Source organism: Pseudopodoces humilis, chromosome 21 (genome assembly GCF_049639895.1).
Source record: "Pseudopodoces humilis isolate 2021_Gansu_Grassland_sample_001 chromosome 21, ASM4963989v1, whole genome shotgun sequence".
Classification (NCBI taxonomy): Eukaryota; Metazoa; Chordata; class Aves; order Passeriformes; family Paridae; genus Pseudopodoces; species Pseudopodoces humilis.
In genome coordinates this window covers 7,716,005-7,729,993 of record NC_142220.1, presented here as the reverse complement: position 1 = coordinate 7,729,993, position 13,989 = coordinate 7,716,005, and the positions used below count along the sequence as shown (strand labels likewise).

Genomic DNA, 13,989 nt, shown 5'->3' with positions numbered 1-13,989 from the left:
TCCAAACATCTCTGTTCCTTTTACAATCCTGTGCCACCAAGTGGCAGCTCACATGACAGTGTTTGTCTTACTTTGAACTTCCATCAGAATGGATTTGAAAGCAGCTCAGCTTTGGGCTCCTTTAGGGTGCTCATGTGAAAACCTAAAACCCTCTGGTGGGTGCTCAGCCCATGCACAGCCAGGTTCTGGGGGGCAGCCAAGTGATGCTGAGAGAGCTGCCCTCGATTTTCACACAAGGGTGATGTCACTGCTGAAACCCAAATTAGAGCTTTCTGAATGCTCAGTGATGAGCTGGAATCCCTTTCAAAAAATGAGGATTTGAAAGATTAAGGGTTGTAGGTGGCTCTTAAATTTATATATAAAACCCACAGTAACTAGTGTGTAATTAGTAAACAACCTCTTTTCTGCCTAATGTCTTCCTTTTTTATCTAGATAAGGTTCTAATATTTTGGTTTGCCTGTATTGTGCTCATGTGCTCTGGTATTTATCACGGACCAACAACTTGAAGGAAAACAGTTTATGCCATCCAAATAGCTATAGGGTTATTTTCAGGGAAAACAACTGCATCCTGCCACAGCTTAGTTAACATTTCACTTTCCCTTGAGGATTTCCTGTTGGCTGTGACCCAATGTTAATTATGTTTTTATTTCTATAAAACAAAGCTCTGCCAATGTGTCCATGTTTATTACTCACTGTGATCTTTTCATTTCTTGCAATTCTAAGAGTGTTTAAAAACTTCAGTACTAAAACCTCACTTTCTTGCCAAAGAAGCCTTTAAATGGAGCACATTCTGTTGTGAAATAACATTCATGCAGATCTGGGTGGGTTTTAAGGAGCTTTTTACCAGGAGAGCCTGAATCTATTTTATTTTCATCAGAAAATAGGAAGTTTTTTTGAAGCAGAACTTCTGAAAATGTGTGGCAGGTTCAGGTTTTGAGACCACTCAAAGGTCTTGGTTTGCCTTCCCAACAGCCATGGAGAGTTTTGCATCATTTCTTCAAAAATGTAACTTTAAATATCCTAAAACAGAATAATTTGGAGACATAGAAAGTTAGCCCAGAGACAGTAGCCTTGGGTCAGCAGTATTTGCACAGATGGGAAGCAGGTTTGCAACAGAGAAGTGCTCTGGAATTTACAGACAAGGTAGTTTTTGCAGTGCACAGGTTTTTTCTCCAACAGCCTTCAGGTTTTATTTATTAATTTCCTGCACTTAATTTTATCTGTTAAGATAAAATAGTTTTGGAAAACTTTTTATTGATTTATTTTGTTTGCTTTTATGTACTTGTATTATTTTCCATTAGTAAAGTCTGGTTCCCCCATTATTTGTAATCCCATATTATTTCCTGCTCAGTGCATTTAAAAGCACTTAAAATAATTTGGACATTACACATCTGTGGCTTTTAGTTGAAGTTGTTGAATTTATAAGAGCAAGAGAGGAACCAGGTTTTTTTTGAGGTTTTTATTCTATAACATAGCACACTTTGGCTTTTTAATACATAAATTGTGTTTTAAGGATGATATCATAAATTGAATTAGGTAGAGCTTGCAGCAGAGGTTGCATGAAGTCAGGGAGATGTTAGTACTCTGCTTTGCAGTCTGGTTTGTGCTGTGGAGATGTTTTGTTTTCTGTTTCATTTGCCTGTAGTTAATCTTTTTCAGCTGCCAATATGATTAAATACACGCAGTTGTCTGCCAGTTGCCTCCTGAGTAGTGAGGCAGAAATTCAAATAAAGCCTTCCTAAATAAAGTTGGCTTGAAGATACAAGCAGGAACCTTGAAATAAACATTTCAGGTGCAGCATCAAGGAAGCTGTCATGTTAAGTACAGGTTCATTTAGGTACATCTGCGGATCTGCCAGTTTATCTTCTTTACACACCTTAAAATAACCAGAAATGTAAGGTACGTTGATGGAGCCTAAAGCACGGTATTTTTGTTTCAAATGGAAATCACTTGAATGAAACAGTGACATTCTGGGTTGTTTCAGGAGTTTTCTTTAAATTCAGTGCCTGTTGCTGGCAGAGAAGGAGTTTTGTGGAGCTGCAACACACCAGTGGAGAGTTTGGCCCTGGGTTGTGCCACCTGCACTTGCATCAGTGTCTGAGGGACGTGCAGTGGCTGTGGGGAATAGAGCCTAAAATAAATACGTAATGCAGGAACAGGGAGCAGTGCACAGCTCTGGGCCCATCTATTTGATTGTTTTCTCTGCCAGGCACTGTTTGAGTTGTTATTGGCAATGGATGTTGCTGCAGTTTCTGGTAATGGGAATTCTGTGGAACTCAGTGAGGTCTGCAAGGACCTGGTGCTCGGTGAAACACTATAGTTTGATTATTCCAATGTATTCCAATGTATTTCAAGGTACACTCCCTTGCCATTGCCTACCAATTCTGGTCAATTTGTGGAGAAAAATGTTGTTCTTGCTTTTTGAAACCTTTCCAGAGTATTTTTACAGATACCATTGTGGAGCAAAAAAAGGAAATAGTGCTGTGGCAAAGCAGCATCTGGTCATTCACTTCCAAAATACTCATCTTAATAACATTCATCTCCAATGAAAAGGGAACAAGTTCCTGATTTAGCAGCCTAATTACCAGCTGAAGTTTTAAGCAGACTGAATTCTACAATATTTGTTGAGATCTCAGCTGTCACGTAATGGGATGTAATTTTTTTTACAATTATAGAAAAATAGGTATCAGGTGTCTATGAGAATTTTGTTCTCTTGCTTGTCGTGCCTCTCTTTGTGCATGTTTGCAAAGTACCTTGAACTCCATCTGTGATCCAAGTTCTCTCTCCAGAAAATCTCTGGTACTGATGGTTGTAAATTGAGTTTACCCTTTTGCAGTGTTGGTCAGTGTTGCTCTGTAGGCTCAGGAGCCCTGTGGCTGTTCTGCCACGTTCAGCTGCAGAGCTAAAATCCTGTCAGGTGGATTTAAGCGCATTACATTCAAGCCAAGCCAGACTAAGGCTGTTTCTTACGTCTTCAGTGAGTTCATGTAATACTCTGTAGGAAAACAATGGCTTCTACCTGCCATTCCCCATGGTTTGATTATGGTTCCTAATTGCAGTTTTGATTAGTTCCCCTTAAAATAATATTTGTTATAATGTAGAGGGTCAGTGATGAGGGATAGGGAGGTAACCATGAGCTATAATTAAAGCTTTAAGGAATACATTCAGCACAGATAATCTTCACTCAAAGTGGGAACAAAGAGCATCTTACTGCCAGAGCATGAGAAAAGAGATTTTATAGTCTGAAAACAGAGAAAAGGAATCAAAATAGGTTAAAATCTTTCAGTGAAGCAAGGCCCAGCTGACTGGGGTCCTGGTCTCTGCAATGCTGTCCCTGGGCCCAGTGTGGTGCTCACTTGGCAGCCTGGCTGCTTCTGGCTATGGAGAAAAACCCTCTTTCTGTGTTGACAACTTGGCATTAGCATTGAATTAAGAAAAAACTCTTGAGACCAAATTTAAGGGATTTTTAAAAACACATTTAACTCCAATCACTGTATGTACTTACTTGATTCATGCTCTTTCCTGAGAAACTCAAGTAAAATTTAAAATTTTTTTGAATTAATTGATGAAGAAACCTTTCCTCTCATCACTCTTCTCCTTGCCTTGCTCCAGCAGGCTGGGGAGAGATGCCTGCTGTCCACACCAAGAGCGAAGCTTCCTGGGGAGAGCCCTCCTCCCCTTCTGCTGCAGTTGATAATGGCACTTCGGCGTGGGGGAAGCCCCCCAGCAGTGGCACCGGGTGGGGAGAGAATCCTGCCGAGCCAGCAGGGACCTATGGAAGAACAAACACTCCAGCTGCTGCCCCAGCACTGTGCAAACCAGGTACACACGGGCTGCCACTGTCCTGCCAGGGGAGGGGGTTTGCTTCTGCCACTTCTGCTTTTCTGTGCATTTCAGTCACAGCCTGTCCCTGTGGTTTCATTCTCAAAGCTGTGTTAGCTGTCACAAGGCCACGTTAATCCAAATACCCAATTAATTCAAAAATATTAATTTAGCGCATCCATCTGTAAATATAAAGGAGAGTATTTTTGTGTGTTTGGAAAGCAGCATAGCAGAGGTACAGGAAACTGAAACTGAATAAGAACATGACTAGGACTTAAACCCTTGGTGTCTAAAAGAAAACCTGTATTGGGATGAGAAGCAGTGGAAAACAGTCAAGATAGAATTGATTCTGGTAGGAAAAGCAACACTTGAGAACCACTAATCATAGCAACCTCATGTTGGGTTAAACTGAGTGGGTGTTTTCTTCAGCCATTAAAATGGTTGCCAGGTTCAGGAACATCCTGAACTCTACTTCCCACTTCGTGATTCCTAACTCATGGTATTTGATAATATCCTCCATCTCTGAATGTCCTGAGAGCCATGGAGATTACTTTAGAGTCTTCTTTTGGCTATTGAGGTTGCCTAGAGTTTCACTACAAAATACCATAGTGAGATGCGGTTAGAAGTCCCAGAAAACATAAAAGGAGGAGCGAGAGCTCTTAAGATGAGTAATCCCAGCTTTAAACAGAGTAAACAGAATAAAATGGACTGAGGTGACACAACCTCGTCACTGAATATGAAGCGTTCCCTGCAGCCCACGAGCTCCTTTCAGGTTCCATTCTTTGAGATGGGAATGAGTTTCTGAGCATGAATGACTTTGAAATTTGGTTTGTTCATGGAAGAATGTGGTAGGTAAAATGGTGAGATTCATTGAAATCAAAATAGCATTTAACAAGTGTGTGATCATACTTTGGTTCCTTGTTCCTAGGAGAGTGGAGTGGCCATGACCACAGATCTTACTGGTTCTGGGAAAAGCAGGACTTGCAGTTGCTGGATGTTTTCTTCTCTGAGCATTTAGAGAACTTTCCTTTTTTTTTGCTAGCTTCAAAGAAGACCTTCTTATCTTTTTAATGCCAATTAAGCTATTTGATGAGCTGCTTTATCTCTTGAAAATACTCATGCTAACACATTGGATATGGTACAAAAGGCTATTTCTGAAAAATTTGCAGGAAACTGAGTAAGATTTTTCTTCTTCTTTCCTTCCAGCTTCAAAATCTATGCAAGAAGGCTGGGGCAGTGGTGGGGATGAAGTGAATCTCAGTACTAGTCAGTGGGAAGATGAAGAAGGAGATATGTGGAATAATACTGCTTCACAAGAGAGCAGCTCCTCCTGTAATTCCTGGGGGAATGCCCCGAAGAAAGGACTTCAAAAGGTAAGACAAAAATAATGACGCTCTTCAGCAAGAGTGGAATTAGCATAACATTTGTAGAATAAGTTGTCACAAATTTGCTGGTGCATTACACCTGAAATTAAACCTCTGACATCTGAACACAAGCACAGCTTGCCACTACAGTGGTTCAAGTACAGCCTACCTTGTTTCCAGGGGAAAATGGGAGATCTTTGAATTTAGGCATGTCAGATGCTTCGGGAGTTTTGTTGTTGCCTTTGTTTTCTCTAAGCTTCCATGTATTCTAAAGAAATGATAATGTATTAACAGAAAGAGGAGAAGGTGTTAAGGGGGCTTTCAGACACTTCCCATGGTGGTGGAAAAGCAAACAGTAGTTTGTGATGGAGTTGTTTAACAAAAAAAGCTGTTTTCTATTTGTGAGGACGGTGTGTGTGTGTGTGAGAACAAAGCGAACTTTGTGTTAATGCTGCATTCAACCAAGAACGTAGACAATTGTGTGAGGAAATTTTCCATTGCACAGTCTTTATTTCAGGACAAGGCCAGGCTGTAACTTAAAGGAATTGGGAATGCATTTAGCCACTTTGTTTGTTATTCCATTAGCCAACAGTTAGGCCGGTGATTTGATCAAGTATGGTTGTTTCTTGTACTGTCCGCAGCCCAAAACAAATCCGCGCTTGTCCCTTGGTACTTTCTGGAGAACTGAAAGGAAGAGACTTCTTAAGGATTTTGTGATAGAAAAGCTGCACAGAGATCTTTTAAAGGTGTTTATCTAGACGCTCTTGTTTGTTTTTAAGAAAATACACTGAGTAACATTCTTAACTTCAAGGTTGCAAACTTGTTTTTGGGAATGTTTTTCAGGAAGTGTTGTACTATTTCAGCTTTATTTTGTTATATTTTTCTGCCAAGGATTAAAATGAAATATGTAAATTCAAAGGTGGCTTTAATTCAGTGGCCAGCAAATCAAATACTAAATAGTACACTGAACACCTATTCAGCTGAGATAAAATTTTACACTTTTGGGGGAAGAGAATCGTAGTTGCGTTGCTCGGAGGGTTCTTCAATACTTTCTGAATTAATGTACTAATACATCTTTCAGTAGCATGTGTTATTAATAAAAACCACTTACCATTTCTTTTATGTACATCTCACTACAATGAACGTGGCAACCAGCCCATTAATGGAATCTCCCATTTATTTACTAAGGGCATGAAGACATCTAGCAAGCAGGATGAGGCCTGGATCATGAACCGTCTGATAAAACAGCTCACAGACATGGGCTTCCCTGTGAGTAGTGCTCAGCCAGCACACTGTGCCTTAGCATTTAGCTTGTACTTCTGACTGTGGCTGTTTCAGACTGTAGCTACACCAACATCTTCAGTGTCCAGGCCGGGAAGCAGCTTTGACCTGCATTTAAACACATACTGTGATTTCAGAAATCTGCTGTAAACCTGTAGAGTGCTCTGAGATCAACTGGGCATAAACTTTCCATGAGGACATTTATAATATTTGGAAGTTTGTAGTTTTATAACAACAGGTATTACTTTGAACTGCAGTAATAATGCCCTTCCATTCTTCTTTTTTTATTAAACAGGTGAAATGAGAGTATAGCTGGGTTGTTTCTCAAAGAAAGTCATGTCATTGTGATATTTGAGTTGCTCATGGAAAACAGGAAGATGTTTAAACACAACAGTGTGTTTCACCTTGTAGAGCCAGTGCTTCCTTGTCAAACTGAAATACCTGAATTGTGGGAACTGCTGAAAGCGGAAAAAAACACACAGAGACATTATTTAGGCCGCTGAGTAAACATTAAACCCAGTATTTAAGAGATGTGTCTGTTTTCTCAGGTTACTTTGAAATCATATGAATGTGATTACTTTTCCTCTTGACACAATTCCTGTTTTTGACAGAGAGAGCCAGCGGAAGAGGCCTTGAAGAGCAACAGTATGAATCTCGATCAGGCCATGAGTAAGTATCTGTGTAAGTAACTTTTTTGTCTTTAAAGCTACACAGGAACCCTGCATGATTCTGAGCATTTGATTATTTATATTCAGACCAATTGGATAAGATTTTCTTGCCTTCCTTTTGTAAGCAAGATGTATTTCTCTTAACTGCTGTTGGCAACTTTACTCTCTCTGTTTCACCTTTTCCAATGTATTTCCCCTTTCTGTGCAGGTGCTCTGCTGGAAAAGAAGGTGGAAATGGACAAGCGTGGAATGGGAGTGACCGACTATAATGGAATGGTCACCAAACCCCTTGGCTGCCGCCCACCACCAATCTCCAAAGAGTCTTCCATGGACCGCCCCACCTTCCTTGACAAGGTAAGTTCAGCAACAGAAACATTCTGCACGACTCAGAGTGTGCACAGTGTAGAAATACTTAGGATTTTCACTATCTGCTTAGAAAGCGTGGAAAGAAATGTGATAGATATGGCTTTATTCCTTTTCTTGTCTTTTTTCAATCTGGTGGGGAATTCAGTCCTTGTGGAAAGGATCAATGATTTGATTCTCACATAGAAATAAAGAATGATCATCCCCAGTTTTACACTTGAAAACTTGTTAGGGGATCAGTAACACAGTGGAACTAGAAATAGAAAAAAGAGCAAAAAAATTAAGCCACTCTGTGAGAGTCCAGTGATACTTGCCCAAATCCACAATCAGGCAGGACCAAGGCTAAAATCTTCCAAGCATTAGGCTCTTAATTTTTCTTATTTTAGATTTGAGCTTCATAGACATTTCAGTAAAAGTTCAGCAAGGAGGAGCTCAGATATTTTTGTTAAGTCTCAGAGCAGACATGTGCAGTCATTAATAGCTTTTCCAATGAGCTTCCCTTTCTGTGATCACACATGACAAATTTCCCAGCACTATTTAATGACTGAGGAAAAGGCTTCAGAAGCTTGTGGTGTGTCCAGGATTCAAAGTGTCTAAAGAAAAGAATATACAGAAAAGTGCAGCCAGATCTTCAGTAGGAAATGGGATTTAAAGCCTTGACAGAAAGTCCTGCAGAAACGTACCAAATCACCCAAGAATGCCCCTGAAAATATTGATAAGTAAAGAAGAATCTCAGATGTCATTCTGTATTTCACAGGTTATTTAAAGGTTCATACAGATGGGTGGTGGAGGATTCTGAGCACAGAAATCAGAACACTTTTGACAAACTGTGCTGAAACCAATTCATTTCACATGAGCTGTGTACAGGCAGGGTGTGAGGCAGCAATGATATCCACTCATATAAAATTCATTCTTAGCCATGGCAGACTTTAATGAATATGTTAATTGAAGGCCACAAAAGATGTATGCATACCAGTTAGCCTCTCCTTTTCTTGGATAATAATATCTTCAGCAGTAAAGTTCTTGCCAGAAGAGAGGTGCATTATGTGCAGCATGATGCATAATTCTGGAAACATATGTTAAACACAACTATTGAGAAGGGAGTACTAAAATCATTAATATTCATACAGCGAGTAAAATCTATCAGTCTAGGCATAATCTGTCACAGTGACTTGGCTCTAACAAAGGAAATAATCCCACACTGTATTTGTTAGCTATCACAGTGTTGAGCAACTTGCTAAGTGAATTAAATAAATATAGTTTCTTCTCTAAGAACACGGGGGTTTTTTTTCCCCAAAGAGATTCTTTCCAGCTTTCCAGCTCATGCTAGCAGAGCAACTCCTCCAAAACCTTTTTGCCCTTTGAGGTATTGTTTTCAGAACATGAGTCTGGAGCTGTCTTGTTTCTGCTTAGGTCATCCTCGGTGAGGAACAAGCTCTCCACACAGCTGGACAGAGCACTCCAGCCAACATTCCCTGTTTGACTTACTGCTCTGTCAAGTCATCATTCTTTTGTTGGCTTTGCTGAGTCTTCAATAAGTTCTGCAAGGTTCCTCTTGATGAAGTTGTAGTTTGGGTTGGTGTGCTCATTGTTACCACTCTCTCAGCTCACCTGCATTGACATTCTGTCATTTTTCTCTGAACAGCTAAAGCCAGCCCTTACTATTTTTTTTAACTTTATACATTTGAGGAGGGAAAATTTCCAACCCTGACATTTGCTTCTGTACCCACTGAAGTGTTCTCCTGGATCAGGAGTGGTCTGTGCAATTCAGCATCACCTTTGAGTGTTTGCTTTCTCTGCTTGCTGCAGGTGCTCTTTATTCCGTGTCACACTGAGTCAATCTTTGGCACTTAGTGCTTTGTTAATTTATTATTTCTCAGGATGTTATCTTGACCTGTAGCACCTTAAGAGGACAAGGGAGAAAATCCAGTGACCTTGAGTGAATAAAGATGAAGCCCTGATACCTGATCTCAACCACATCTCACTCTCGGTGGCAGGTGTGCTGTGCTTAGGTGTCAGGTTTGCCTGAAAATGTTACTTGGTGTCTTCTGGAGCCATCAGATTTGTAAGAAAAACATGTCAGACTTTCCTGGAGGCATCCTTAAAATACCAGAAATATGACTAGAGAAGAGATCTTTTTTTTCAAGTATAGAGTTTGGCTCTATACCAGTAGGATTTTGTGGGTGTGTCAAGCCCCTTCAAAAAAGTTGAAAGCAGTGCTGAACTGAGCATTAATGTGATGATTCAATTTTTAATTGAGTAGCCTGAGGAAGAAGTGTAGCATAAATTTGTAAGAAAATCACTGAAGAGGAAAGGTTATGTAGAAAAGATTGTTCTTCAGGAAACAATTATTATATAAAGGATCCTGAGAAATAATGGGTTGGAAACCACTGTGAGCAGTAAAATTATCCTCTAGTCTAGCTTGAAAATGGCTAAAGGATGCTTTAATTTGACCAACTAAAATGCTTCATGTTAAATGAATTGATTTTAGTTCAGTTATAGAGCACAGATTTGTGCAGCACAATGCAACAAGTTCAAATTAAATAAAATAGAACCAGGTGAATATGAACAAAGTGTTATAAACTTACACAAAGCCATCTGCTGCAAATCAGCCAAGGAACACACTTGTAAAGGAGTCTGGAAATGAAATGCCTGAGTCTCCAGTGCAGCTTGTCCTCCACCATCCCTGGCACTGCCAATTTCCAAATTGAGAAAAAATAATGTCAGTAAGGCAAGACTTGAATAAATCTGGGGCCAAGGAGGGTCTTTCATGGTCAGTAGGTCTGTTCACATGGGGAACAATGGCATCTGAAGGGGAGAGCGAGCACCAAGCTTGAAATTATTTTCACTTTGAAGGGGGAAGGGTAGAATTGTAAACATATGTCTGTGATCTAAAGAGAAATCCTTGAACCTGTTACTGTCATGCAAGCTGCAGTTGTTTGTGGAGTGTGACTGATGTCCAGTAGAATGTAAAATATCTCGAGCTGAAAGGCCTTGGGGATATCATTAGAAAATGTCAGTGTCCCCCTCAGGATAGTCAGATAGGATGTCAAGTGTCACTTTGCCTGATGGTAAAGAAACTTTTCCTTTGCATCAAAGGAGAGCTGTAGAAAATGCATTTTTCAGGATTACCTTAAAACATACAATTCACTGAGCATGCTTGCTGCATTAGGTCATCTGTTTGGGTATGTGGTAAGCAGACTGGGCTGCTTTTTGAACAAAGGAGGTTCACCAGCATCTCACAGTCTTCTGGATTTATTGGATAAAATAACCTAGCTTCTCATGTTTTTAAAAAGCCTTTCCTTGCAATGAACATAGTGCCTGAAAAACACCAGCCCAGCACATTGCAAATTAAAGCTTTTTCTCTCTGCCTGTTTTTTTGGAGCCCTACTTTGTACACAGTGTTATTTGATCATGCTTACCGCAGGCTTCCCAGACATCAAAGCACAGTTTGAGATAGAACTCAGTGCCCCACTGAAACACAAGCAGAGATCTACCTGTTTGATTGGGGCTCTCTAATTTATTTTATTTTCTGCCTTGCTGTTTGCCCCCCGCGGGGGCTGCCTCCTGTGCCTGGGATCCACGCTCAGCCGTGGTTCCTCACAGCCCAGTTAGCACCAGAGGCTCCTCCTGCCTTGCTAAAATCTGCCTCCTCCTGGGGATGTTCAGGAAGGCTGCCCAGCCGATATTGTCAGGACTGGTTTGATGGTTTGTGTTCGTTGGCTGCCTTGCAGTGTAATGTTTCAGAGTGGGGTATTAATAACTCAGTGCTGTGTGAATATTAAAAGAGGCTCGTGTGTCTCAGTTAGGAAAGGGGATTAATGCAAAAATGCTTTTTTAAGAGCAGAGCTATGATGTGGAACCAAATCCAGACTGGTGTCAAATAAGCTGATGTTGCCTTTCCCAAATTTTGGGTTTGTTAAAGTGCTGGTTTATGTCTGTGCTCTGCTGCTGGAGTTTTCCAGACAGACAGAGGGCTCCCCTAAAATGTGCTGGGCCTCTCCCCCTTCCACCTTTCAGTCTGGTGGAGAAGAAAGGAGAAAACCTAAGTGGGGAGGAGGCCATGGCCACATGATAGCTCTGCAATCAGCTGCTAAAATTCTTCCTTTCCGCTGGAAAGGTGGGTGAGGGTGATTGAGCATTTGGGGATTAAATGCAAAAAAGTTATAAAAAACAGTACCTTAATCCTGTTTCTCTCTTTCTTCTCCCTTCACTCCATACTTTCCATTCCTGTTATTCATCCCTTTTTTTTATATATCTCTTTTTATTCATCCACACCCTTCTCTGTCTCCATGGGACACTGTTTTGTGCGCTGTGGGCTCCTGGCACCGCACACAGCTCACCCTTTCTTTCTCCAATCAGGATGGCGGCCTAGTGGAAGAGCCCACTACTTCACCATTTTTGCCTTCACCAAGCCTGAAGCTCCCCCTTTCAAACAGTGCACTCCCTAATCAGACCCTGGGCGGGATTGCCTCAGGGCTGGGCATGCAAAACTTGAATTCTTCTAGACAGGTAAGGCTGTTGGGGGAGATCCCCAGGGGAATTTCGGCTCTCTTGCGGTAGCTGCTAGTGCCTGTCAGCCGCTTCCCCTGGAAAAATGGATTTAAACTGGAAGTGCAGCAGCTTCGTTCATGTGAAATATCAGAAGAGTTTACCTGCTGTGTAAACATTTCACCTTACAGGACATAACAGAACTGTATAGTTGTAATTACCTGTTGATGACACTTATCCATCCAGAAGAGACTGCAGTGTTGTGGATTTATACCCCTGAACCCCAGTGTGGCTCTGCCTTCACTGATGGGAAATCTCATTTTTTGAGGCATTGCTAATTGTCACAGACTGTAAGGCAGTGAGATTGCTCTCATTCATTTTTCCTGGCTGGTATAATTATTCTGTGATGAGATGGGGGAGAAGTGATGGGGGCTTTTTTATTCCTGCTCCAAGTGTCAAGGCATCTCATAGTTTTAACGGGTGGCAAGAGAGAAACTTACCTTCCAGCACCTGGGTCAGGTGGAGCATTGAGTTAAGGGGGTGTTTTGGCCCCTGGGTAGAACAGGCTGAGAGGGAAAGAAAAGGAGAGGAGCTGAAGGGGGAAACTGATAAACCTCCATGAGAGTGAGAAGCCATAAAGTACTGTTGACTATGACAAAGTTATTTTTGCCATCCAGCTGAAGTCCCAAGATACAAAATGACAGCACAGAAAAATTTTGTCATTCTGTTGTGGCTCTGTATTACATATATTCTTTTAAAGTCAGTTTTCTTAAAGCAATACTTGTCCAACACCTACAGCCCATTAAACACATCTTTCCAAAGCAGTCTCCACTAATAGCATGTCCATTATCAGTAGCTTTGTAAAATGACTAAGTAAGAAAACTGCTTAGCCAGCTGGAGGATGGGGTTACTGTGGGTTTAATGCCTCCATTCTCCTGGCCCTTGCTATACCAATACGAACATTTTGAGCAAGTACTTTTGATTGTTCATCTTGTGACCCTCCAGGGTTCTGCATCCTTATAAAAGGCATCTTCAGCTGCCTTTTGTTCAGGCATCTGTACCAAATTTTGGGGCTTTGGGGTGTTGGGTACACGTCAATCTTTGCCCTGCCCCATTCTAAACCTGGTTTTCAATACAGTTCGTATGTGCTGGTCTCTTGATTTGTGCCTGTTGTAATCACTAAGAATAAAGCCTCCACAGCCAAGTAACACCCAGGTTATGTGCTGAGTGGTGGCATTAAGTGCTTGTGTCACTGTTGTCCTGCTGCAGATACCGAGTGGCAATCTGGGTATGTTTGGCAATAGCGGAGCAGCACAAGCCAGGACCATGCAACAGCCGCAGCAACCGCCAGTGCAACCTCTTAATTCATCCCAGCCTAGTCTTCGTGCTCAAGTGCCTCAGTTTCTATCCCCTCAGGTCAGACAACACCTCACTCATACGTTTTCCCTTTCCCTGGAACTCTTCCCATGTGCTCTGTCGTGCTCCTGAGGCTTTGCAGCCGCTGCTGCCTGGCCGTGTCTGTGGTGTTCGTTCCCTAGGCAGGAAGATGTGGCATGGCTGAGGTGTTCTCACATGTATACCATATAATTACCTCGTTCTCGTGCTTCTTTTTGCACAGTGGTGTTTCTGAGGAGCTTTTCTCATCTCTTTTTTTTATAAATGAACACTTGATAATGGTTATTACGATTGTATTAGAGCCTCTTGCTAATTTTTTTGATAGTTCAAGGTATTACTTCTAGTAATAGTAACATTTTCTGGCTGATGTGACTGTATTAATAACTCACACAGTTGCCACTGTTAAAAATAAATGTTCAATGTTTAACACTCTTCTCTTCCTTAGGTTCAAGCACAGCTTTTGCAGTTTGCAGCAAAAAACATTGGTCTCAGCCCTGCACAGTTAACCTCGCCAATTAATAATCCTCAGCATATGACGATGTTGAACCAGCTCTATCAGCTGCAGCTGGTAAGTTTAAAGACATGACAGATAAGCTCTAAATCAG

General features: G+C 41.2%; 1 protein-coding gene across 11 annotated transcripts in view; it reads left to right on the top strand.

Moving 5' to 3' along the window:
- Nucleotides 1-13,989, top strand: part of TNRC6C (trinucleotide repeat containing adaptor 6C) — a 97,647-nt gene that overhangs the window by 66,459 nt on the left and 17,199 nt on the right. For 5 of the 11 annotated variants that reach the window (XM_088065611.1, XM_088065615.1, XM_088065610.1 and 2 more), the window contains 9 exons: nucleotides 3,613-3,822; nucleotides 5,029-5,195; nucleotides 5,828-5,932; nucleotides 6,375-6,455; nucleotides 7,079-7,136; nucleotides 7,344-7,489; nucleotides 11,837-12,010; nucleotides 13,259-13,405; nucleotides 13,830-13,952. In XM_088065611.1, coding sequence (XP_087921737.1) covers nucleotides 3,613-3,822; nucleotides 5,029-5,195; nucleotides 5,828-5,932; nucleotides 6,375-6,455; nucleotides 7,079-7,136; nucleotides 7,344-7,489; nucleotides 11,837-12,010; nucleotides 13,259-13,405; nucleotides 13,830-13,952 — 1,211 coding nt within the window. The remainder of the gene's footprint in view (nucleotides 1-3,612; nucleotides 3,823-5,028; nucleotides 5,196-5,827; nucleotides 5,933-6,374; nucleotides 6,456-7,078; nucleotides 7,137-7,343; nucleotides 7,490-11,836; nucleotides 12,011-13,258; nucleotides 13,406-13,829; nucleotides 13,953-13,989) is intronic. The other 6 variants (XM_088065618.1, XM_088065616.1, XM_088065617.1 and 3 more) reach the window with 4 other exon arrangements.